The following is a 25661-nucleotide window of genomic DNA, read 5'->3' as shown; positions in this document are numbered from 1 at the left end:
GTGTGTGTGTGTGTGTGTGTGTGTGTGTGTGTGTGTGTGTGTGTGTGTGAAAAGATGAGCCCATAGACTGCTGCTCACCACTGCCTCTCTGACAGCTTCACTGACAGTAAAAGCAAAGAAGGAGAGAGAAGGAGCGAGAGAGAAGGGAATGAGGGTGACACAAACGTAGAGTGTGTGCGAGAGAAAGAGAGCAGGAGACGGCAAGAAAGTGACAGTGAGGGGCTGCAGAGAAAACAGAGAACAGAGAGTGAGTGAGTGAATGAGCGGGAATGTGTGCGAGGGAGTGATGGAATTGCAAAGAGGCAACAGAAGGGAGAGACTGAAGGAAAAAGAGAGAGCAGGAGGGGGAATTAAGAAAATCACAGAAGAAGAAGTGAGGCCGCTTTGCGGCTGACTGGGAACGCAGACTGGGGGCAGAGCATGAAGCGAAGGGAGACCAGTTTTAAAGAAGAAGGGACTGGAGAGCGCAACAGGAGAGAGGGGAGAAAGACGAGGGAAGGCTGATGAAATGGAGAGAGAAATCCGGAAAGAGGATTTAGATAGAGAGAGAGGGGGGAGAGTAGGGGAGACGGAGAGCAAGAGAGTGCGGGAAAGGGAGTGGTAATTGAGAAGAATGAAAGGCTAAGAGCTTTGAAGACTGTATTAGTTGTACTATGTGAAAGGGCTATGGATCATTTAGTGACATCGATGTATTGGATTGGGGATAATGGGGATTTATGGTGGCACTTTAGGCCATACCGGCTGAATACCGGCCCAAATTGTCATAATGCAGGACGTGGGGCGGATGGCGAAGGGTACATGGGCGTGTGTCCGTATGGAGCAACGTAATGTAAGAGACGAGACAGAAAGAGACATTAGAGAAACAGACAGTGGCGGAAGAAGTATTCAGATCCTTAAAATAGCAGCAACATAATGTCAAAATTCCTCTTTATAAGTAAAAGCCCTGAATTAAAATGTGTAATTAGTTAGTCAGTAAAGTAATTAAAAAAGCACTACTTTTGGACAATAACACCTCAGAGATAGCTTTATAATTATACCTGCCTTTTGCAGCTTCCAAACTTAAGTAACTTTGAGGTATGAAATGGGGCAGAATATAAAATAAAGAAGATTTGAAAATTAAGTATATGCAGAAGAAACAGTTCTCACATTCTTGATTAGTAATTTATACCCTTTTAAAAAGGAATTCAAGTAAACCACAATCACAGCACTTTGAGAAATAGAACAAATATAGGACTGTAACTAATTGGAATTTCCCCATTGTGGGACAAATAAAGGAATATCTTATCTTATCTTAATGGTCGTTATTAATCAATCTGTCACATACTATTTGATTAATTAAATGTCCGGAAATAATGAAAAATTACCATCACATTTTCCCATAGTTCAAAACTATGTCTTGAAACTGGTTATTTTATCCTACCAAGCATCCAAAACTCAATAATGTTATATTTTTCAGTGATATAAAATAAAGAAATGCCTCACATATGAGAACCTGGAGCCAGTAAATGATTGACATCTTCAGTTCAGTTCAGTTCAGTTCAGTCATTTTATTATCCCAGATGGGAAACTTGACTTGGCAGTCAAGGGCACAACATAAAAGACAACACAAGTACAGAAGAAAACAAAAGTATAATAACACAAAAATGTTTCCTACCTACAATATACAGAACACCATTATAAAACAATGCTAGAATTACAGGTGCAAATAAGAAAGTTAAAATGACTTGCATGAGTTTCTACTTTATTTGTTATCTTTGTTTGATAATTGATTTAAATAGTTAATCAGTAGTTGTCAATTATGGTTTGTGAGTAGTTGACTAGTTGTTCCACATGCAATAATACGTAAGCAGAATTAATTGGAGATCAGCTTTATATAACTTTTGGAAGATGAATTCATAACATTTATACCAATGCATCATAATTTACAAGCTGCACGTATCTGTTGTAATTCAAATCTTAATCTATAAAGTAACTTGTGACTATAAAACTGTAAAATGTGAAAAATAAAAGTTAAAGTAGCAGGAAATGGAAATACTACATTGTACCCCAGAATGTACATTACTTGAGTAAATGTAACCTCCACCAGAGAGAGTCAAAACAGGAAGACGTTCATCCGGTAATCCAGTAACAGGACTAATTAAACCTCTTTCCAAATTAGATGACCTCATATGAACGCTCAAATCAGACTTTAGCGCTTTCACTGACCGTAATCCGATTACGGCTTAAAAGTGATGACTGTTTTGATTATTTTAAAACCTTCCCCCTTATCCAGGGAAGCAGAGCTTTTGCTGAGCGTGCATGGTGGTGTTAAGCCATGCGCTACTGTCTATTCACAGTTACACGTTTTCACACCACAGAGATGCCAAGTAGAAGCAGGGTCTTCTACCTCTGGCGACTGAGCAGCTTCATTGGAGTAGCTGGGGGTTAAGCGCCTGACTTGTTCAGCTGGCAAAGATGTTGAATAATAAGGAGGTTTATTCACTCATTCGCTTTGGCTGCCCCGAGTGGTCCAACTGGTCTTTTTAAAAGTTATTTTTGATCCAGAATAGAGCTGCAACTGACTATTTCTTTCGTTATTAGTAACTCTTGTGTGTTAAAATGTCCATCACCGTTTACCTGAGCCCAAAGTGACACCTGTAGGTTACTTGTTTGATCCGACACAAACTGTCCGAAACCCAAAGATGAAGAGATGATGATGAAGCAGTAATTGTCACAATTTAAAAGGTCTTCAGTTTGTTTACTTTGTTTCACAACAACAGAGAAGAGCTGCAAATACTAACTTTTGAGAAGCAGAATCCAGCTAATGATTTTTACTTGATAAATGTCTTCATGATGAATTGATTAAATTGTTGTGGATAAAATGGTGAGGACTCAGCAAAGACTGCAAAAAGTTTTACTACAATAAATATTTTATTAGAATTTACTGCATGAGGATAATTTCTAAATTAGAAAAACGATCATTTGTATGGATCATTTCCTTGGCTCAGGTGACTGTTATGAATTGAAGTCGTCTGAACTGCTTTACTTTTAATTTTGTCTCACAAGATGTCCCACAGTTGAATCTGCATTAAAAACACATGAAGCTATCTCCTCCCGCTGGCAGATTAATTTCTTTGATTATAAAAACAACATTTTACAGCTACATTATTAGACTAAATGATTTTGGTTCCATCCACTAATCAATTAATTGACTATTGTTTCAGCTCTAATCCAGAACATACGGTCACAACCAAGATTCTCCGGCCTTAAACGTTCAAACACGCTGGACGCAGTAATTGCTGCATCCAGTTGTTTGATTCTCCTAATATGATTATTTTATGACAGATTGTACGCTTGAGGGTTGACCCATCAGCAGCACCAGCACCTCGTCTGCATAGCATAACCACCCTGAGGGAAGTAAGTCTCAAGGATATGCCAATTGCCCACCTTTTTATTCGAGGAATAAGAGTTTTAATAAAAAAGTGCGGGCATACCATTAAATTTTTAGCAGGTGCTGGAGTATACTCAAGCTTAAATATTAAAGAAGGAGAATGCCGCATACTTACACTAATTAAATATTGATATTTATTTTTAATGATTCATTGGTCATTAAGAGCTTAACTTTAATGATATGATATGTTTTTGTCATGATTTGGCATTAAGTGAACTCTTGCAATGAATCACATGATAACGATATCATAAATTGATACAATAATTTGACCAGTGTGTAGGATTTAGTGTCATTTAGATGCTATGAAGTGTTTGTGTCCACCTGATGAATTTATTTCCAGTAATTAGTTTCTTTCAGCTGTATTTTAGTCCCCCCCCCCGACTCCTGTGGAAAATATCTGTGTCGTAAGCTTATAAATGCTCCTTTGTGTGTGTCCACCAGCTAGTCGCTAACCGTGTCTGTTTGCCATTTGGAGTTGGACAGGCAATGAACAGCTGTCTGCTGCAGCTGGAAATAATTCTATGAGAGCTGTGAGTGAAGCTAAACAGTATGGCTGTGGGCATGAAAATGAAAACAATGAGCTGAAAGACACTGAAAAGCTCTGTAGTGCTACCGGGAACTTAACTGTAGAGTCAGGTGGTAATTCATTGTTGCTTAATTACTATGAATCACCTCTTTCATGTAGTCCTGTGAGACACTGTTAATATAAAAATTATTATTATAAGATATTATTATAGCTGCATTTATTGTAGTTAAAGGGTCGGTTAACCCAAATCACATACTGTATTCTTACTTACATCCAGTGGTAACTACTGTAGCCATGCAGATAGTTTTCATTGTATTTGCCCAGGATTGGAGATACCTCCACATTTTGGTGGGTTTTTTAAAAAAGATTATTTTTGAAGTTTTTTATTGCCTTTATTGGATAGTAGCAGCCAAAGAGTGACAGGAGAGAGGGTGGAGAGTGAACAAGCAGCAAAGAGCCGCAGATTGGAATCAAACCCATGCTGCTGCAATATGGACTCTGCCTTTTTGTACATGGGGCCCTGCCAGATGAGCTACCAAAGCACCCCAGTGCTCACAGTATTGAAAAACTACATTAAAAAAAACATTCAGTAGCAAACTCTGGTTTCAGAAACAACATCTTTGTTATTCTAGGTAATCAAAACACACATTTTTCAGTTTTTATTAAAAGTTGAAAAATTCTTAAAAATTCCTTGTATGAAAAACTGTCCACGGCCTGTTCTGTGGATTATGCAGAGTAATGAGGACCAAATGAGGACCAAAATAATAAAATAAATCATAAATTGTAATTTGGGTATACGGACCCTTTAAGAGGTAGAATCTGTTATCTTGTATGTAATCCAGTTTAACACAACCTGTTACTACTTTCCGGTCCGATTTGCTTGTTGCTCCCCTTGCAGCAGCTGACATGCAAATCTACCCTGATTATCTAATAATGAACTGAGGAAATGTGAATTATGAGTAAATGTGCATCACTGCTGTCTGGGGAAAAACTGCTTAAACTGACTGCATCTTATTTTTTCCTTAATGAATGTGTTGAGTCAGTTCCGTGACCCCTTGGGCCTGAAAAACTTATTAAAACTCAGTTGTATGATTTTGAAAATACTGTACACGGGAGTCAGTGAGTAAACAAACAGAATTTCTTCATTCCCAGGTCTGGTTTTGGAGATCCGTGGTCTTTAATAAAGGCTATATACTGTCTGTATTTGTGTGTACTTAGAGAGAGCGAGAGAGAGGGCATAGTGAGACAGAGAGTGACAGAAAGACTCCTCTGAGTGGCGTAGGATTATTGAAATGCACCTGGAAAGTAAACTAATTTTCTCTGCGGGTCAGAGGACTGGTTATGGTAATAAAAAGAGAGATGTCATTAGATTCAGTGGTATTTGAAGAGTTCTCTGGAGGAAAGAATGAGGAGGGGTCTGTGAGTTTGAGAGCAAAAAGTGAGTGAGAAAGAGGAAGAAATGTGTGTACAAGTGTGTGTGTTTTCCAAGCTGCTCCCCTGCCACTATCTCTGTCTCCTCTGTGTATATGTTATTCATGAGCTTGACCTACATGTGCCCATGCTTGTGTGTGCAGGCGTGCATGTGTGTGTCAGTCCATGCAGGAGAAAGTGATAAGGTTCCGGTCCACTTTCCAAGATTCACCAACCACTTTCACGGTCTGACCACCCAGTTTGATATTTTCTCTTACAATAGAGTACGATCTGCGGATGACAGTCTCCACTGTGTTTATGCTTTCGTACTTTGTCTTACTCCGGTGCTGCTGCTGCAGCTCAGACGCTCTCGCACCTGCCCAGTCCTTCTCCTTCCTCTTTTCACTCTGCAGAATACCAGAAATGTGAAGTAAAAGAAAGAAAGGGAAACAGCAACAAATGTAAAAGTGTCTATGAATATCTGTGCATATTTTGACTCAAAACTTAAACCATGAAAGCAGTTTTGTCACTCGATATAACTAAGTATGGCTGCAACAGATTGCCGTTAAGATGCTGTAGATTCTCTTTATTTGCCAAAATAAAGCTCTGTTCTTGGGTATAGTCGCCTCTGCGTCCTCAGTGATGGATTACATCATGTGAAATGCAAGCTGTCTCCTAAGCAACAGCGAGCAAGCGAGTCCACAGAAAGCTGGTCTTAGCAACATTAGATCTTTAGCCTCTCTCGTCCCTTTGGTGTCCTTCAGCATAAGACATCACAGACAAGCCTGGTTAGTAAACATGACCGTGCTGCATGCAGTTTACTGATGTTGTATTACAGGGGTTGAAGGAAACTGAAATTTCCACTTCCTTTATTCCTCATGAATAAGGATGTTGTGGCAGGATTAAAGTCTGACACTATCTGGAGTTCTTGTTTATGCCTTTTTAGAAGTAAGTTAATTCAAGTGAATTCGACCACAATCACAGCGCTTTGGAAAATGAAAACAAATTTAGGGATGCCACTAATGGTTATTTTCATCATTGATTCATCTGAAGATTAGGTTTTTGATTAATAGATTGGTTTAAAATGTCAGAAAATAGAGCAGAATGCCCATCACAATTTCCCAGAGATTAAGATGGTGTGTTCAGATTACTTCTTATTGCCAGTCCAAAACTGGAAGATGTTCAATGTACAGCAAAACAAAATGAGAAATGTGACAAAACCTTACACTGGAGAAAATGGAACCAGCGCATGTTTGGCAGTTAAGCTTGATTAATGACTTTAAACATGACTCAATTATTAAAATTGTTGTTGATTAATCTTCTGTTGATCCACTAATTGATTTATCATTAAACACTAAACAAATGTTAGAGACCCATGTTACTGCTGTTAGTGCTAGTTACCTCGAGGATAGACCTGCAGGGTTCACATTTTATTTGATAAAACATTTGTATACATCATCGAATGAGTCAGCTTTCGTGCGGAATGTGTGAAAGTACATGTTGACTTACAGTATATGTGGCATATAGTGATAGATAGCAGAACGAAACACCCAGAGGCACAAGGTAACTGCACAGAAGAGGCATTTTTCATTCAATAGGAATAAATGGGGGTCATTGCATTCTATACAGTTCTACAGCATGACCGTCGCATCCTAATTACAGTAAAAAAAAATCATGTGTGTTGTGTATTTCTGTATCTGTGTTGTACTTGTGTTGCACTAGTCCCTGGTTAAGATGCAGAGACCTTTCTCTTGACTTGTCTCATCCCCTTCCTGTCCCTCTTCACCTCAGGACGTCCAAACGTGGTGGAGTCCGTTCCAGACGATCCCACATACAACGTGAGCAGCGAGCTCACTCTGGAGGTGAGCCGCAGCGACGACAAAGCCCTCATCACCTGCGCTGTCGACCATCCCTCTCTCGCCCCGGGGGACAAGAGGAGTGAGCAGGCTCTGCGGGTGTTGTGTGAGTCAACTTGGAAATGGGGAGTGGGGAGGAAAGGGGACACAGAGGATGCTGGGGGAAGAGAGGGAAAGTAGAGGACAGACGGATGTGCGAGGGGAAGTGAAACCTCAAACTGCTGTTTTTTATTTCTGCCTTGCTCGTCTCTTTAATTAGGCAGTACAGGCACATTTCCTCCCTTTGCAGTTTGATCTTTGCTCCAGTAATTTCAGATTAGCTACCTGTAATAATGACCACACAGGAATTTAACCTTCCTCTGCTGGTGCACTTGCCCAGAGTTGAGTCACCGTGGATAAGAAGAGCAGGGTATCATCTGAAATGAAACTATAAATGGAGCGGCATCGGAGTCTGTGTTGGTGCTGCCACCCTGTGGATGATACGGCAGTACTGCATCGCCGATGGAAAGTGATGTCGTTGTGTAAGGAGGTTATGTCATCGTGGGAGGCAGAGAGATGGTGACGCCTACAGGATGCAGATGGGAGTAGATGGAGATGGGGATGAATGAGACGGTGCTGTGTCCATGTCTATACGTTTATGACTCTTGTGTTATGTAACTATCCTCTGTGTGTGTTTGTGTGTGTGTTTGCCCTCCACTTACAGATTCCCCAGATGTGGAGATCGTGCCCGAGAGCGATCTGCCTAGAGAGGGGGAGAAGTTTCATCTTAAGTGTTTGGGCAACGGCAACCCCGAGTAAGACACACACATATATCTACACATCTGTATGCATGTACACGCACACACACACACACACACACACACACACACACACACACACACACAAGAACACACACGCTGATTTATATATATATAAATAATTTATATACAGCAGATTACTTTTCTGCACATGTACAAATTACAACAATTAATGCTTAGTTTATTGACTTCAAGATAACATTTATAAAAAATATCAAATACAACTTTAAGTAATTAAAGAAAAACTTCCAAACAATATCCTTTATGCAATATAATTTTGTCAGCACATAAGTAAAATAAAACTGAACAACATGGTCTAACATTTCCAGGCAGTTTGTAACATAACTATGTCTGTGCCAACAGCTAAATCAAGATCATTTGAATAATGCTAACATTTTGCACGATGCTCGTAACTTAGAGGACTTAATAATACATGTGGTACATGCTGTATGCCAGAGCCACACCAGCACAGGAGGCAGATGAGAGGCAGAACCTTGCAAAAGCAATTCTCAAATGAGCTTCAGTAGGGGGTTTATTGTTTGTTTACTGCAGATGGACCAACAAATCCACATAGCTTAACTACAAAATGTGTCTATCAGTGCCATCTAAAACAACTCGTATGACTGTTTTTTCTACCTAACTGGTTGAGGTTAGGAAAAGATTGTGGTCATGGTTACAAGAAACCAACATTGACGGTTCCTCTGTGTTTAGTGTCAAAGTCAAACACTTTTTGAGATTCTACAATATCATGTTACTTCCAGCTTTGCTTATTTGCAGAACCACAACAGATCTCTGATAATGTAACATATTTTTGAGTAAACCTATGACTGATTTTTCTGGTGATGACAGTTTCGGATGGACAGTTAATTCAGGTTTTATGTACTATCTTTCTGACCTTGCTCGTAGCCTTTTTATTATCTCTTCTCAGCCAGTACTTATGTAATCTCTCACCTTGAGCTTCAGGTGCGAGTTCTTAAAGTCCCCCTCCACTCAAAATTATGTTTTCCTTCTTGTTCCTACAGTTGGATGTTTGAGCTCCACTGTGCAGAATGATGTCTGTGCAGAGTTTGACTAGAAGGATGTTTTCACATTCATCAGCTGAAAGTGGAAAGTTTCTCTGTGCTCATTGAAAATCTGATTTTAAGGGGTGGGGCGGTGATTTGTGACTTCACAAATAGTCAATCCAATATGCAACTTACATAAGTGTTATGTAGAAACTTGAAGCCTCATACAGAATGGATGTTAGTGAAGCAGGAGACATCCAGCAGGAAATGATAGAATATGCATATTTATAGGTTCTCAAATTTTTTAATGAGGTAGAAGGAGTAGATTTTTAAGGATTTTAATGTGTAAATGATGTCTTTTTGGCAGAAAAAAACATGTCAGACACACATTATTGGTCCGAGCAGACTATTTGTATATATGTTTTAATACATGTCTGGAGGGGATCTTTAATATTATTATTATGTCTAGTAAATCTAAGTACATAACCCAATAGATTATAATTTTTATCACGCCAATGCTTCCTTGGCCTGTTTCTCTCTTACTGCAGCATGGATTGATGGAAGCACTGACGCTAATAAACAGGGCAGGTTGGGTGCTGCTGTCCTTGCTCCAGTAAAAGCTTTCCCCCCAGTCACGTAGAGGGTCTCAATAGATTTCATGGTCCCAATAGAGGCACTTTATATCAGCATATAAAGAGGCAGACACACATGAAAACATACCCAAATTTAATTCCTTTTAATAACAAAAGAATCCTTTAAAAAAATGCACATGCCCACACACACACACACACACACACACACACACCTATATGTGCAAGTAGCAACACTAACAATCTGCACACACACAGAAACACACTTGTAAGCAATGACACGCAAACATGTTTTCTGACATAATTTCTGACACCTTCACGTGCAAGTAGTCGCTTGTTCACACTTGACACCTACATATGCACACAAATGGGCACAGTTAGTGAAAACACCTGCTCGTACAAGCTCTCTCGTGTTCACTGATACAGTGTGTACACAATTATTCTGATACTCGCACACACACACAGACAAACAAACAGCAACCCTCGTCTTAAATCCTGCCCACACAAATACACTCTTTCCCCTGGCCTTTCTGCATTATAGATGAACCTCCAGCCAACCAGTCCTATCGATCCACTCTCTCCCCACCTCCTCCCTGCCTCCCTCCATCCCTCCATCATCGGGTATCTCTCAACCGCCGTGTCACTCACGGCTCGTTCTCTCCTCTCCGTCTTGTCACGATGCCTCCTTGCCCTCCTCCTCCACCACCTCTCCCTGTCCTTTCCTATAACTCTACTCTATCTCTCCTCACACCTTTTTCCTCTAAAATCCCCATCCCTCCCCCTCTTCCTCTCGTTCTGCTTCTATCCCCCCCCCCTCCCTTCTCCCCCTGTTCCCCTGTCAGCTCATCACAGGAGTGGCTAGGAATAAGACTAGCCATTTAGTTTGATTGGCAGGTGGAACAGATAGGGGGCGGGGAAGGAGGAGGTGACTGTCATCACATGTACGTGCTTTTACAGGCAGCGAGGGAGTCGATAAATTATAGACAGGAGAAAAGCAAGGCGTGACCAGTGTGCCACGGTCAGGGGTTCAATTCCCATGGGGACCACCTATGCTAGAAATCTATTTATTTTTTATACAATTACACTCCCTGGATGAAAGCACCCATTAAATTATGTATGTTCTATGTAAGAAATAGTCTTGTTCTATCATAATAAATGTTTGTATGTAGTTCAAAATGGCCCTGATAGTGCAAGGGTTCAGGGTTTAGCTCCCACTGGGATCACCCATTCTAAAAATGTACTTAACTCATAGTACGCAGAGAGGTTTGGAATAAAAGCGTTTGCTGAGTGGCACAGGCTGGATGTAAAAAGAAAAAAACTGAGGCTATAAAGAAGAGAAGAGAGAAATTGTGAGATCGAGGCAAAAAAGATGACACGGGAAGGAGAGGTAGAGACGGAAGGAAAACAAACCGACAGGAGAGGGAGAGGTGGAGGAAAGCGGTGAAAAGCGTGGGTGGAGAGGAGACAGAAAGATTTGGTGACAAGCAGCGAATGACTAAGACAGAAAGAGGGAGAGCAAACAAGAGAAAACCAGTGTGTGTGTGTGTGTGTGTGTGTGTGTGTGTGTCGGGGGGGGGTGCTCAGCTATGTGCACCGCTGCTTGTGGATGAGCTAGTGTCCAATCAAATCAGATACAGGTTGCCCCCGCAGCTGTCAGTCAAAACCCAATCACCGCGACAACACCTTTCCTCCGACACACCCAGCCACTCGGATCCCTCTCCCCTCCTCAGGCTGCCCTCCCCAGTCACACTCAATGAACGTCACATTCCATTCTATGATACACACTTTTCTCTCCGTGGTCACATCCTGTCAGGTTCAAAAGAATAACTTACCGTATCAAATTCTATACTGTGTTTCCTTGACGCCCGGCGGCAAGAGCTTTCTAATAGAAGAGAAAGGAATTCGTGCTCTACATTCTATTATATTTCCCATCTATTCGATCAGCGCCGCCCCGGGAGTGCTTGCAATTGCATCACATTTCTGCGCTTTAAGTCATTTAACCAAGTTAAACTCCCTAAGACTGTTCACTTAACACATTTACAGCTAAAAAGCCTTGCATAATTTTGACCTATTAAGTGCAAGCTTCCTTATGTGTGCAAGGTCATGGCCACGGTTAGAAAACAGCAGGTGACATGTAACAGGATTACAGTAATCTGTAACCTGTGAGAGGTTAAGACCGGCCATATTCTACAGTATATTTCTATTTTTGTTAACAAACCCCATGCTGTTATAAATCCTCACTAGTGCACTGAATGTGGATTAATCCGCAGCTCAAAATAGTCCCCAACAAATGCTCTGTTCTCAAACTACCTCGTGTTTGAGTTACCTTTGCTAGTGTTCAGTGTTTTTAAACTGCAGTATATTGCAGAACTGTAGAGTTGGGTGATTAGTCATTCCCTCCATTGTTTCTGTAGAAAAAGTGTTTAGAGCATCTCTAATTGTGTCTATCACCTGTATGAACCAGTGGCCTTGGCCCTGAGTGCCACAGACGAGAAGACGGGAAGTGATGCATCCGTGACTGTACCGACCTTCCAACATTCAAATCTCTGACAAAAACTCAACTTTTTAAAATAGCTTTTAATGTTTAGCTTAGTCTGATGTGTTTTTAGTGTTTTACTATTTGATGTTGTTTTGCTGCTTTTACGTTTTTATTTAAAGTGACTTTGAGAATTTAGAAAAGCGCTTATAAATAAAATGTATTATTATTATTATTATTATAAAGTAATGAGAGCTGGACTAATGTATTGTTGATCTTCTCGGAGTAACATCAGACTGTAAACTGTAAAAACACTGATCAGATGATAGATACTTTTAGCAGAAATAAGTTTTGGATTACAAAGTTTTTATACATTAACATAATTTAGCAATTCTTATATTAATAATTTAGCAGAAACACCCAATAGCTAATTCTTTAAGGTGATAATGATTATAGATACGAGTGGGAGGAATATGCAGCACCAAAGTACCCATAATTGCAATAAAGTATGTCTTCAAGCATATCATGGCTTTTGTGTAGTGTTTACTAATCCATGCATGCTAATTGAAAAGTTTCCACTTAAGCTGAGCTCATAGCTCAAGACTAAAACACAAATTCTAGACATGCATGATGGGAATTATTGGTGCGGTTGGACCAATCAGCTTTCTGCACTTAAACTACCTGCTATAAAACAGAGATTGACTTTGAGCATTATGTTTAATAACACTACAGGAGTTACAGCCTGCAAATGTGAAGTTAATTGTTCAGTTAATTGCATATTGTCTAGCATTTGGAGGCGGTGTGATACAACAGCTGATTACATTTTACTGCAGGTAACCAGACGATGTAGCCAAACATGGTCAGGGCATGCTTTTTTCCCCAACGCTTTATGGTTAAATATTCATTTTTAATTCGCCTCGGAGCAGCTGACTGAACACTAGAGCTCTTTTTTGCGTTGTTAGGTTTTCTATTCCTCAAATGACACACATTCAAAACTTTGAGCTTCCTAGTAAGTCCTCTTTTGTCCCATGTGTTTGCACAGCAGCAGGTGTCAAGGGAGCAGACGATGTTTCTCGTTAGCTTTCAGTCAGTTCAGAGGATTTTGCCCTGCAGCAGGAACAACAGATAGAGCTGTTGTAGGTTTTGCCAGCTAGATTTTTAAAATATTGGTTCGATGGAACTCGGTCTGAGAGATGCTTTGTTGCCTGCGTTTAACAGTTGTACTGTACAACCACAAATAGCCACCCGGCGTCTATCATGAAGTTATGTATTGCGCCTTTAGGTGTCGCTGAGGGTTCTTCCACATTTCGAAGAGCGATTAATCAGTCCAACCCATTCAGGTCTGTCCCCGATTCAGGCTCCCCGTCATTGTAATTACTGTACAGTGCTTAAGGACTTGCACATTTACATAATTGATTCTTTTATCAAGGCACGTCTCGCTATCTCTCTCATACACAATCTGTTATGCAGAATGGATTTTTAAACGCAGGCTGATTTGAAATGCTGATCTTTGTTCTGTTGTCTTCTTCTCCCCCCCCATCTCTTTTAATCTCCTTTCTTCTTCCAGCCACAACACTCTTCTTTCCATCATTTCTTTTTTCACTTTTACTGTTCGCCATTACAACTCTCGCTTCTCTCCCTCGGTTCATTTTACGGTGCCTCCTTCTCCCCCAGTCCCTTTTTTGTTTTCTTACGGTAACGTCCATCTCTTTCTCTCACTTGCTCTCCTGTCCTGCATTTATCTTTTCTTTTTCCACCTTTATTCAGCCCCCCTCCCAGGCTCCTCTCTCCTCTAACCATTCCTTCTCTCTCCCTTTCCATCTCTACTTCACCCTTGATCATTTCATCTTTTTTCTTTCTCTTGCAGCACTCGTCACAGCACTCTTCTCCCCTCATCACTTCGACCCTCTTTTCATTTTTGCTTTTAGCTACTCTACTGTTTTTTTGAAAAATGTGCAGAGTATGTACAGGTTCAACTCAGGACTCTCCTTCTGTCTGTGTCTCTCCCTGTCTCTCTCCTGTCTCAGGCCCACCTCCTACAGTTGGCAGAAGAAGGATGGAGAGCTCCCCCCACTGGCCAAAGTCGACGGTGCTTTCTTGCACTTTGAGATGCTCAACAAATCAGATAATGGCGTCTACCTCTGCCACGCTGACAATGTCATTGGAAGTAGCCAGGCAGAGTACACACTCCTGGTGCAAGGTAACAAGACAAAGTGAAAAGAGGGAAGAAAAACAGTCAGAAAGGGGGATGTGTGGTGGGGAAGGGAGGGACAAATCTAGAGAAAGAGTTGGGATGTCTTCTTCTTTTACGTTTCTTCATCACGTTTTTTTATTTCTGTCGTTCTGCTTGTACTTCCATCTTTTTTCTCTTCTGATTTTCTTTCGTTTCTTTCCTCCTGTTTTTGTTTGTTGTTTTTTTTCTTTTCTCATCCAACCGCGCCACCATAACCACCACCGCCTGCCATCCAACCGCTTGCGTTCATTCTTGCGCTTCTTTCCCTTCGCTTTTATGTGTCCCATTCGTTCGATCAATGGCCATTTTTGCGCTTTGCTTGCTCATTCCCACTCCCTCTATGCCTCATCTTCCTCCTCCTCCTCCTCCTCCTCCTCCTCCTCCTCCTCCTCCTCCCAAGATCCCATGGACCCAGACTCCCTGGAAACCACCAACCCCTCCCATGGCTCTTCAGCCTACCCATCTTCAACCTCTTCCTCCTCTTCCTTACCCCTCCCATCCTCTTCTCCTCCTGATGCCTTCTCTGGCTCCGGCTCTGACCTCACAGACTCCTCCTCCTCCTCCTCTCCTTCTGACCTCGTCTCGATCTCCTCTCCTGACCCTTCTCCCACCCCCTCCATGGCTGACGTTTCCTCCACCAACACCCTCTCCAACGCCCTCTTCCCTGACCTGCCATTCTCTCCTGACTCCTCTCCCTCTACCTCACCTACCCCTCCTCCTGGCTCCGCAAGCATCGCTCCTTCCACTGCCACCCACTCCTCCCACCCCTCCACCCTTACTCCCTCAGTTTCCGTCCGGCTGAATGGAGTTTACACTTTCACAGGTAAAACCATCTGAGTTACACACTTGCACACACACTTGCAAACAAACGAGATGCGAGGAGCTTAGTAATGGAGTGGAAAAACAAACACCATTCAAGTTACTACTTTGCTATTTTTTTCTTCAATACACAAACTGTGCTTGCATTGTGGAGCAGTCAAAGACGCTGGGAGTTTGTTTTACATGTACACACACACACACACACACACACACACACACATTCAGAGCTGACAGCAAGAGCGCACTTGAAGCAACGCACAATGAAGAAAAAATGGCATTCGTGTGGCCTTGTCACAGCTGTTTGATGTTTTTTTTTCTTGTTTCCCTCTTTCTTCCTGTAAATAATCCCTAACCCTGACCCCTAAACCCCCACAACACACACTCTTCAACTCATCCATCCATCCATCCATCCATCCATCCATCCATCTAAACATCCAACAATCCATCTATTCATCCACTTGAGAAGAAGCTGCAGACAACATTGCAGGTATAACTTTTTCACCAGTCACCTGTCGTTCTGACTTTCTGTCGTTCTAACTTTTTCGTCCACCTGCCTGTCTGTCTGTCCATCTGTAGGTCTTACTGTCTGTAGATCTGTCTGTTTTGGTCTGTCTGTCACTCAGGAAAAAAATAGTCTGGGGACACTTTGAACTTTGAAAGCAGAGGGATGAATATTTCATACTCCTGCCCACGTAATGCTTTCTTGTTGCTCATACATGCACAGACAGGCTCAAAACACAAGCTCTCTCTTTCTTACACACACATACACACACACACACACACACACACATGCACGCACACACACACGGAGCACACGTTCACCTCAGCACCATTCACACCAGGCACTCACATCTATCTCACGACGACACACACACTAGCATGACCTCTTAAGTGGTACAAGTCATTTACACAGTGTTCCACTTCCTCTGTGTGTGTTTCTCTATGTGTGTGTAGGTGTGTGTTTCAGTGTGTGTGAGTGCTGGGGAGGGGGAGGGGGGGTCAGGCTTCGAGGTGTTCTTGGGTCTTGTCTGCTTTCCTTTGATGCTGACAGCAGGATTTATGGGCTCATTCTCAGTCTCGCCTCGTCAGCATGCCCCTCTCACCTCCACGCCGGCCAGCCGGAGTGTGTGTTCGACTTTCTGTGTGTGTGTGTGTGTGTGTGTGTGTGTGTGTGTGTGTGTGTGTGTGTGTCATTCTGACTGCTGTTCAGAGTCTACCCTCCCCACCACCCTTCTCCCCCTCTTCTCGTTGTTCTCTGTCTACGCCTGGCCTCTGGTTGGCTGTTGTCATGCCCCTTCACTTCTCTAACTGGCTGAAAATGTGACTTTTTCCTCCAAACATTAGACGTCCAACCCATCATCTGGTGCCCCAGCTGGTTGTGTTCCTTCCTTCCTCCTTCAGTTTTAGTTTTGTCTACATTTCTGGTTGTCAGTGGCTGTTGCTGTGCCTCTATCTCTCGTTTCTGTGCCTCTATCTCTCGTTCCTGTTCTCTGATTGGGTGTAAAAACTAGCTGTTTCTTCCTCTGACTGGTTGAATCCCTGCCCTCCATATTGGTTTTTACCCTTCAAATATTCAACAAGTGCAAGCCAGTCTCTCTTTCCAACTCCCTTTACTTTTCATTCCCCCATTATCTGTTTTTTAGTATTTTCTACGCTTTTGGGTATGAGAAGTGCTGCTTTTGACTTGTACCTGTATGAGTGACTTTAAAATTGACACCCAGCGTTTGATCCGATCTGAAAAGTCAGGCGAAATAAATGATGTATCAGATTATTTCCACGTAGATTGCTTTTTTCTCTGAGGGGCAAGTAGCTAAATTGGGTGAAGCGAGGGGAACTGGGAGGAAAACATTTCAAATCTTTGCTGTTGGGTGAAAAACTTGAAAAAACTACCAGATTTTCAGAGATGAGGCACTGTTCTGATTTAAATCTATTTTCATACTTCTAATGCATCAAGTAGACATAAAAATTACCTACAATATCTATAATTTATATATTTGTATATCTTAAGTACAGCCTTTAATATATTAACTATAACTTAAGTAGATTCATTACACTGACTGTTCTAAGTATACTAAGATGTTATTAGAAATAAAAAATAGACTCTAGACTTTATTAATTTGGAGGCTTAATTCAAATATATTTTAAGTAAGTGAATGTGCCTCTGATATTTAAAGTATAGTTTTGGTAGCCAAATGTGCCTCAAAATATGGTTCACATATACAGTATATTTAAACGTATCATGAACCTTTAATATTCGAAGTACAGATTCACTGGTCTCAATGAAACACAACAACATTTTTTTTAAATAAATTAAAAGTATATTAAAGTGTATGAAATATTCCTTTGGAAGAGGTACCTGAGTACACATTCTTTATAATTAGAGATTCAGCCATGTTGAATTAAACTAGCAGATAATTTTAAATTTGTATTTAATCAAATTATCACAAAAACCCTCATTCCCCTGTTTTAAATCCAGCCTTGGATTCTTCAAGACAGAGTTTTTAAAGTTTTTCAATCCATAGCAGAGCATCAAACCCTTCAGTTAAAGTGAAAATATGGAAATCACCACAGCTGAAGGGGCAAGGATTTCACCTGACATCAGAAGTGTGTGATCCCACAAAGTTCTTACAAGTGATTGGGACTTGGGTCTGTAAACTGCACAATCCTGTTGCATGTTAGTCACGAACAATTTTTAATGGAGGCCCCTTTTCTTTCGCCTGGCTTTTTTTTTGTCATATCCTTGTCTTTGTCTTCTGAAGGTTTGCTACTGTGCCTGGGTATTATATATTGACAAGTCCTCTCTGCTCCCTTGTTCTTTTCTTTCTGCCTTCTCTCTGTCACTCTCCCCATTATTCTCTCTCTCTCTTTCTGCTGCCTTTCATCATCTGCCACCCTCTCCTTCCTCTCGGCTCTCAATCTCTGTCTCTCTTTCCCGGTCTCCCCTTATTTCTCACTGTCTCTGCCTCATTTTCTGTTGATCTTTGTCTCTTTCTTTCTCATCAATTCTCTCCTTCCCTCTCTCTCATTATGACTCCCGTTTTCTTACTTTACTTCACGACTTCCTTTTCTCCTTGCTCCTTCCTCTCCTCTCCTCTCCTCTCCTCTCCTCTCCTCTCCTCTCGTCTCCTCTCCATCCTACCCCCTTGTTCTTAAGACCCCACAGCCATGTCAACCTCTTCGGGGGTGGACCATGCCGTGATCGGAGGGGTGGTGGCTGTTATCGTCTTCATCCTGCTCTGCCTCCTCATCGTCCTCGGCAGATACCTCATCAGACACAAAGGTCAACTCCTCACACACCCACACAGACACGCAAACACGCACAGACAGACTCATGCATGCATGCATGAGTGTACACCGAGATACACTTGCATAAATATGGATACATGCGTACCAAGACAGGATCTTACACGTACAAACATGCATATGCATACAAATGCAGGGGCACACAGTAATGCACTCATACCTAAATATGGATTCTAAGCATAAACCTGACTTATTTTACTCTGAAAGCAGAATAAGAAAATTAATGAATGTCAATAAGTGAATGTTTATTCATTGCTCTTTAATACATTTTGGTTCACACAACTTCCTGTGAGATTAGATTTCCTGACGTCAGCGATGTTTCAGCCGCATATTTTCAATTATATGGTCAAATATGGGATTTAAAGTGAGTGTGGTAGAAACGTAATTGCTTCCTGGCCATGATGTTAGTTTGTTATTCTGTTGCTCATGTGCTCTGAGAGTGGGAGACAACAAAATACTGTTACTTATTCTTTGTTTTCACTCATATTCAGGTCTCAAAAAAAAAACTTTTTTTAGCACGTAAACAAACAAGAATAAAGCAAATTCAAATATCTCAGCTCCAGCAGGGGACAGGTGAAATTTAAAGGGTAATAAAGACATGTTTCCACACCCAGGCACAGTTGATAAGAACTTGCCCCCCCCACCACCACCGCCACCACAGTGTGCCAGATTCAACCTCCAGCTGGTCTACAATATTGAACAGAATATTCTTGGTGGCCTATGTTCACAGATGCCAGGTCTGTGAGAGATGTCTGTGTCACTGCATTAGTGACTCCCTCTGGTTGGTTAAGGCACCTGTGCAGGGAAGAGTTGTATCTGGAGGTGATAGTGTGAAGCTCCTCGTTGTCGGTTGACTGCATGTGTTTGAGTCTGCGGGCCAGCAGATAAGTGAGCACATGATGTGATTTCCTGTCATTTAATTGCCATTATGTGAGAGTAAACGCAGAGAGTTCTCACTAATGATGCACAAAAGCAACCGATGATAATGTGTGCTACGGTCTTAAATCAAGTTCCACTTGCCAGCTTTTTCCAGCACTTTCAATGACATCTCACAGGTCCTAACAGGTGGTCATGGTGTGTTCAAAGATGGTCTCTGGTGTCAGACGTGGAAGTCCTCCTTGATCTTTCTCCAGCTGTCCACTAATTTTTGGTCAATGACTTCTACCCCTTCCCAGTCGATGCTGTGACCGTTTTCCTGTTGTTCATTCAGTCTCTCGTCCAGGGTCCTTGCTGTTTTACCAATGTTGTGTTGCCCACAGTTGTAGCATGTTCCCATGTTGTATACGACCGTCGGTTATCACATGACACAATTTTCCATACATGACGACAACTGAGTCAACTCCATGACAGCTCTGATGATAAAGACCATGACATGGGGCTTAAAGCTCCAGAAAAAGCTTGTGGACCTTGACTTCATTATTTGGTCAAACTGCTATTCCCAAAGTTGAGAGTGCACTTTCACACTCACTTTAAAAGTAAGAGATGATCATTATGAGTAAAACTATGAAAGTGAAGTTGAGTCATGAAGTTGCTCTTTGGATCTCAGCAAGAGAATGAAAAACAGGGGTCAGGATTTTACTTGGATGATGGCTTTATGGATCCCTGTTGGTTTGGAGGTCAAAAGCCATCTCGACATCTTGGAGAAAAGAAAAAGCCTTTTAGACGTCTAGGTTACATATAACCTCTGTTTGAACTGTTATTATTATTATACTATACTATGCAGTGTATATTTCATTGGGAAGAAGGTTCTAACTAAACATTAAAATATAGTAATTAAAATGCAGTTAAAACAATGGTTATATGTAATAGATGTCCAAGAACTTTCACTTCACAAATGAGTTCATCCCAGTTTTTAACCTAGACGTCTAGACTTGCTCACCAGGGGATTTTGGGTAAAAAAAACAACATTTGACTCAAACTGACCTTTTCCCTCCGTTCTGACCCATCATAACAGAAAACATCCACATACAAATTCTCCAAAGAAAAACACATTTTTATCAGCTGTTGTCAGGACTCTGTGCCTCCTAGCGTCCCCTACAACCTAAAGAAAACTTTACTTCATAGTAATTCAGCAAAAAAGCAGCAAAAACACCTGGAGTGATAATTTAGACATCATTTTGGAACATCTTGCCACTCCACTGTTTATAACAGAGTCTGTCCTCCTGGCCTTTAGCCATTTTACAGTTCCAGTGTTTGACTTTTACTGCCTCGGCAATCTTATTCCCCCTCCCCCTTTTTTTCTTTATCTCCCTCTTACAGTTTGTTCCTCTTTTTCTCGCCCTCCTTTCACAGGAACGTATCTGACCCACGAGGCCAAGGGCTCGGACGACGCCCCCGACGCCGACACAGCCATCATCAACGCAGAGGGAGGCCACTCCGGAGCAGAAGACAAGAAGGAGTACTTCATCTAGATAGAGGACGGAGTAGAGGAGGAGGAAAAGATGGAGGACGTGGATTAGAGGAGAGGGGAGGAGCGAAGAGAAAAAAACCTCCATTTGTTTTCACGACGCTTCAGTTCTTCACTCAGTTGGAGGGATGATGGGAGGGGAAGGGAGGGAAAGAACTGTGGGCAGGATCAACTGGTACTACCCTCTTTGCATTGATACAGGGAAGTGAGATTTTGCACTGACATTCGGATGAACTGAAGTTACACACTCAGACACACACACACACACACACACACACACACACACACACACACACACACACACACACACACAAATGTACATGAGTCAGTTTTATGGGAAAACTCTTCTCACACAGACTTGAATGCTCGTAGATGCTCAGATTAACAAACACGAGCCTTCTACTAACACGTCTCAATTATTTCTGAATGACCCATTAACACATTTTGACACAAGCATCGTATTCCTATTCCTGACTGTCATCGCCTCGAAAAACAAAATTGTAACTCACATTCCGGGTATCCCGAGCTGATACTTCACTTCTCACACCACGCCAACCCGTCTCTTCAACATTTAAACCAAACCAGCTCTTGTCTTTTCACGTTTGTGTCCTCATTCTCTCCATCTAACAAGGCAGTATCCCTCTGTAAACATCCGAGTGGCAGAGAAATCCATCCAAAGCAAATTATGACTGACAAACATAATCTCCCTCTCTCACAGTTTAATCTTTTTATGCCATCAAACCTCTTCCTGCGTCCTCACAAACCCTGGTACGAGCCGATGAATTTCCCACAATGCAGCACCACACAACATGCAACACTCATGCAAAAATAGCATTCCCACCTTGCGCTACCAAGCCGAGGGGCTCCAGTATACATATATAAATATATATATATATATAGAATTATATAGCATTCTTTTTACTTGACAGAAAATGTTTGGTGTGCTGTAAATACACACTCTTTCTCTTTCTCTCTCTCTCTCTGTCTCTCTCTCTCTCTATCTTCTATCTCTCCTTCTTCTATGCCTCTTCTCTCTCTCTCTCTCTCTCTCTTCCTCTCTCTCTCTCTCTCTACATCTCCCTCTCTTCTGTATCTCATACAGTCTGTTACTGCATTACAGTAACTTATATACTCTAAAAAAAAAAAAAGCCTGCCTGTTTTTATTACATGCGTGGAAATGCAGAGTCGAACACTATCAATATCTGGGGAAAAAATATAAAAATAACGATGATGACGTTGCGATGAAAACTAACCTTAACTGCAAATATTTGTATGAGGAACGTTTTCCTTCCTTTTTTTTTTTTTCTTCTTTTTTCTTTTTGGTTTTTGGGACTTATGAGAGATTTTCTCTCCTCAGTGTCTCAGTGTGTTACTGTCAGTGTTAACAGTTTACAGTGTCTGTCCGTTTGTCAGTCCAGGAGTCCATGAATCTAATTTCCGACTTGTATTTTAATTTTGAGGTTTAGGGTTTTTGATGCTGTTTGTTTATTTGCATCTTCCTCTGCGCATTCAATGCCGCCATTTTCTCCCTGTTTCGTCGGCCCTCTGTGACCCAAACACTAAACTGTAGCAAAACCTCGGTCGAACACAGCTTCGAAAGGTGTCAAAAGTGTTTGTTGGAATTTTCCCGGAGAATCACTGCCCGGCACACGTGGTCCGCTTTGGTCCTCCTTCCACCCGGCCCCCGCAGAACGCAACGCTCAGCTCCTAACATTTTTCTCCCTGCAGCAGACTGCTTGTCTTGGCGAGGCCACCTGGCGTTAAATTCACTGAGCAGTGATATCATGACTTCCTCTAAGAAGCTGGCACGGTCGCTGCTTCAGGGAGGTGAAAATGCTTGCTTGCTTTCCACTACGGGGCCAAACAGGACTGCCTACATACATTATGACAAACTTCCTGGCGAAAAAAACCCCTTTGTGTTATTGTTTCTTTTTCTGTGTGTGTGTTATTGCAAGCAGGAATCATTTGTCAGCTTAGCAAAAGGTTCCCATAAATGAACGGTGTTTTATTAAGGTTGGGAGTTCGCCTTGGCACTGGCAAGCTCCACTTGGCCCGGTCTTGGAAATTGATTGCAATCTAACTAAGAGGCTCTGGGCTCCAGACTGTACACATGCCAAGGTTTGGCTTGGTGGGCAAGGTGCCGAGCCGGAGTCTGGGCAGCACTAACACTGAAGAAAGTCATTTAGGAACTTAAATGTCCTCTCTCCCCCCTCCCCCCTCCCCCCACCGCTCCGCTCGTCCATTTCCTTTTCATTCTTTAATCAATCATCCCGTCTGCGTCCTGATCCACCTTCACCCAGTCTCTCCTCTGCTCTCCTCATCACATCTTCCTCCCCCCCCCCCCCCCCACTCCATCTCTAATCGATGTCCGATTCTCCTTGCTGGTCTCTCTCATTAAGGAGGCCATGTGTAAACGTACAGTAGAAGTAGCGCCTCCTCTTGGTTTGCTGGCGTGCGCTGATGGCTCTCTGCAGCACTTTTCTTTTCTTTTTCTTTTTCTTTTTTTGTTTGAGAGTGTTTTGGAGAAGAATCCATTTGCTGTTGTTAGTCTACCCGTAGACAGTTATGTCTGTGATAGTTTTTGTACACCCTTTTTTGGGAACGTTCAGGGATAGTGCTTTTCGTACCTTTCCCCGCATTGTCGTTAACTGCTAACTAGCTAGCTGCTTTGAAAGCAAGTGGCCAGGCTAGTGTGTCTATAAGCTAGCTATACTACAAAATGGTAACGTGACCTGAAGCAGGGTCAGCTGTTCTATTCCTTTTTCTTTCTAGAGTTCTCGGTTGGAATTTGGGGTTGCTGAGTTGAGGAAACTTGGCCTAGAACGGTGTTTGAATTCTGCAGGAGACTGTTTGGACGTGCACCAGACAGCTTTTAAACAAACCGAGATGAATTTTTCAAAGAATTCAGAACGCTGTTTAACCCACGTTTGCTCTGCAACACTCTTCAGCTTTTCACAGTCTTCATGTCTGCAGACCAGAGGACGGGCGTTGTCTCACAGAGTTTATTGTCCTACTTTGAAGAGTAAACTTTGATTTGTATTTAACCCCAATCTAATTCTGCTCTGTGAATGGAGAAATGAATACCTGCCTCATACTCAACAAAGTGTAGTGTCTTTTAAAAACTAATGGACCTGTATTTGCCTGTAATTTATCGTCCTGTCCTTCGTCTTAGTTAATGTGCTAGCATGTAGCTTGCATGAGAAACGGTTGGAAATGTAGATAGTGTTGGAGATGAGCAGTGCCGACAAGCTGCTCTCCTGAGACAAGAGCGGCGGTCTGCCCGACTGCCCTCCCTGCTGTTCTCTGATCTGCAAACATAACCCGTGTCCCAGTTAAAGCCGTCTGTACCTTCTCAACACTGCAGCCCTCAGATTAACACTGAGAAAACTGACGAAGTAGGCCTCATTCTGCTTCTCCCAACAAGCGATGTAGGGGTATAATGGCGCTGGAATGGGACACGCAGTCAGTCTAATTCATATTTCATTGCATCAGTGCAGTAATGACTAGCTGTCACCAGATGCCAGCAAACAGCAGCTTTTATTTTCCCTCTTCAGTCAGACCGAGCTGTCCTGCCCCACCACTTGACTCTCACCAACTCCTCTTCAGGCAGTCGCACACTAGCTGCCAGTCATCTTTTCTTTTTGTAGTATAAACAAATTGATTTTTAAATTATGTTTTGTAAAAGGTGTGCATAATCTTAAATGTATTACTTTCAGTTCAATTGATCATAATTTCAACCTCTTTTTTTTATATTAGATTTTCCAAAACTTGAAGGTTAGAGATTTGGTTTTTTTGCGTATTTTATTGTTTCAACAAGTTTTATATAATTTCATGTATATAGTGTTGCCTTTACTGGATACTCTTACAAGCGCACCCATACACACGTTGCACACACACTTTTGGTACATACACATCCACACACATATCTGGATATGCACGGCAGGCATGATGTCTGTGACTATGGTGTATTTGTACATATGTGTGTGTATGTGTGTTTGTGTATGAGTGTGAGGTGTGTATTAATTGACCCAAACAGACTCCGGAGACATGCTTACATGTGTTGCATTCACAAAAATGTTATTATTTCGATGACTAAAAAAAACCATCTTTGTTTTCAGGATCATTATTTTGGATGACAAGTCTTCCTTTTGAATAAATATCCATATCACATGAGAATAGTGCTGTCATGTATGTTAATTTGTACTATGGCTGATGATGTCATTGAGGCGAGACCCGACCGCATGCTGTGGTGGGTGTGGGTCTGTTGGCTGTTATGTTCATACAGTATTTGTTTGATTTGTTTTTTTTTTTGTTAAAATACCAGTTCAGTTGTTGACTTCAATAAACATGCATTTGGGTTAATTTCACCTGTCTTGTCGTTGGTTCTTCCTGTTCAGATCAGATCTGATCCAAAATACTAAAATATTCATCTGTTTCCTGCTTCCGGTCATTTTCTTGTTGCAGTACCTCACAGTTTGTTACAGCGCTTCAGAAAGATGTAACATTTGAAAACTGAAAAGCTCACATAAACATCAATATCTCCCATATCTTAGAATTTATATCTCTGATATTTTATAATAATTTTGTATATTATATAAACAAAGACTTCAGTGAACGTTTTCCTTTCAGTAAGTAATGGAATAGCTCATAAATCAACTGATCACTGACTGCAGACAACAGGTAAAAAAACAGACTTCATCATTTTTTTTGTACTATTCAGTTAAAGATAATGCCCAACAGAGGGCAGTACAATGCAATAATTCAAAGTCCTTGTTTAAAACAAAGATTGGTTTATAATAAAATTGGGAAA

At 41.6% G+C, this 25661-nt stretch overlaps 1 protein-coding gene across 4 annotated transcripts in view; it reads left to right on the top strand.

Moving 5' to 3' along the window:
• Positions 1-25218, top strand: part of cadm3 (cell adhesion molecule 3) — an 85980-nt gene extending 60762 nt beyond the window's left edge. The window contains exons 6-12 of one of the 4 annotated variants that reach the window (XM_051403785.1): positions 7158-7328; positions 7926-8016; positions 14117-14289; positions 14723-15145; positions 15608-15628; positions 18296-18421; positions 20737-25218. In XM_051403785.1, the coding sequence (XP_051259745.1) occupies positions 7158-7328; positions 7926-8016; positions 14117-14289; positions 14723-15145; positions 15608-15628; positions 18296-18421; positions 20737-20855 (1124 nt within the window). In that variant the 3' untranslated portion in view covers positions 20856-25218. Of the gene's footprint in view, positions 1-7157; positions 7329-7925; positions 8017-14116; positions 14290-14722; positions 15146-15604; positions 15629-18295; positions 18422-20736 lie in introns of all 4 variants that reach the window. The other 3 variants (XM_051403806.1, XM_051403795.1, XM_051403816.1) reach the window with 3 other exon arrangements.
• Positions 25219-25661: the final 443 nt, after the last annotated feature.

Source organism: Dicentrarchus labrax, unplaced genomic scaffold (genome assembly GCF_905237075.1).
Source record: "Dicentrarchus labrax unplaced genomic scaffold, dlabrax2021, whole genome shotgun sequence".
Taxonomy (NCBI): domain Eukaryota; kingdom Metazoa; phylum Chordata; class Actinopteri; family Moronidae; genus Dicentrarchus; species Dicentrarchus labrax.
The sequence above is the reverse complement of the archived record's forward strand: the minus strand, read 5'-3'. Positions and strand labels throughout refer to the sequence as shown.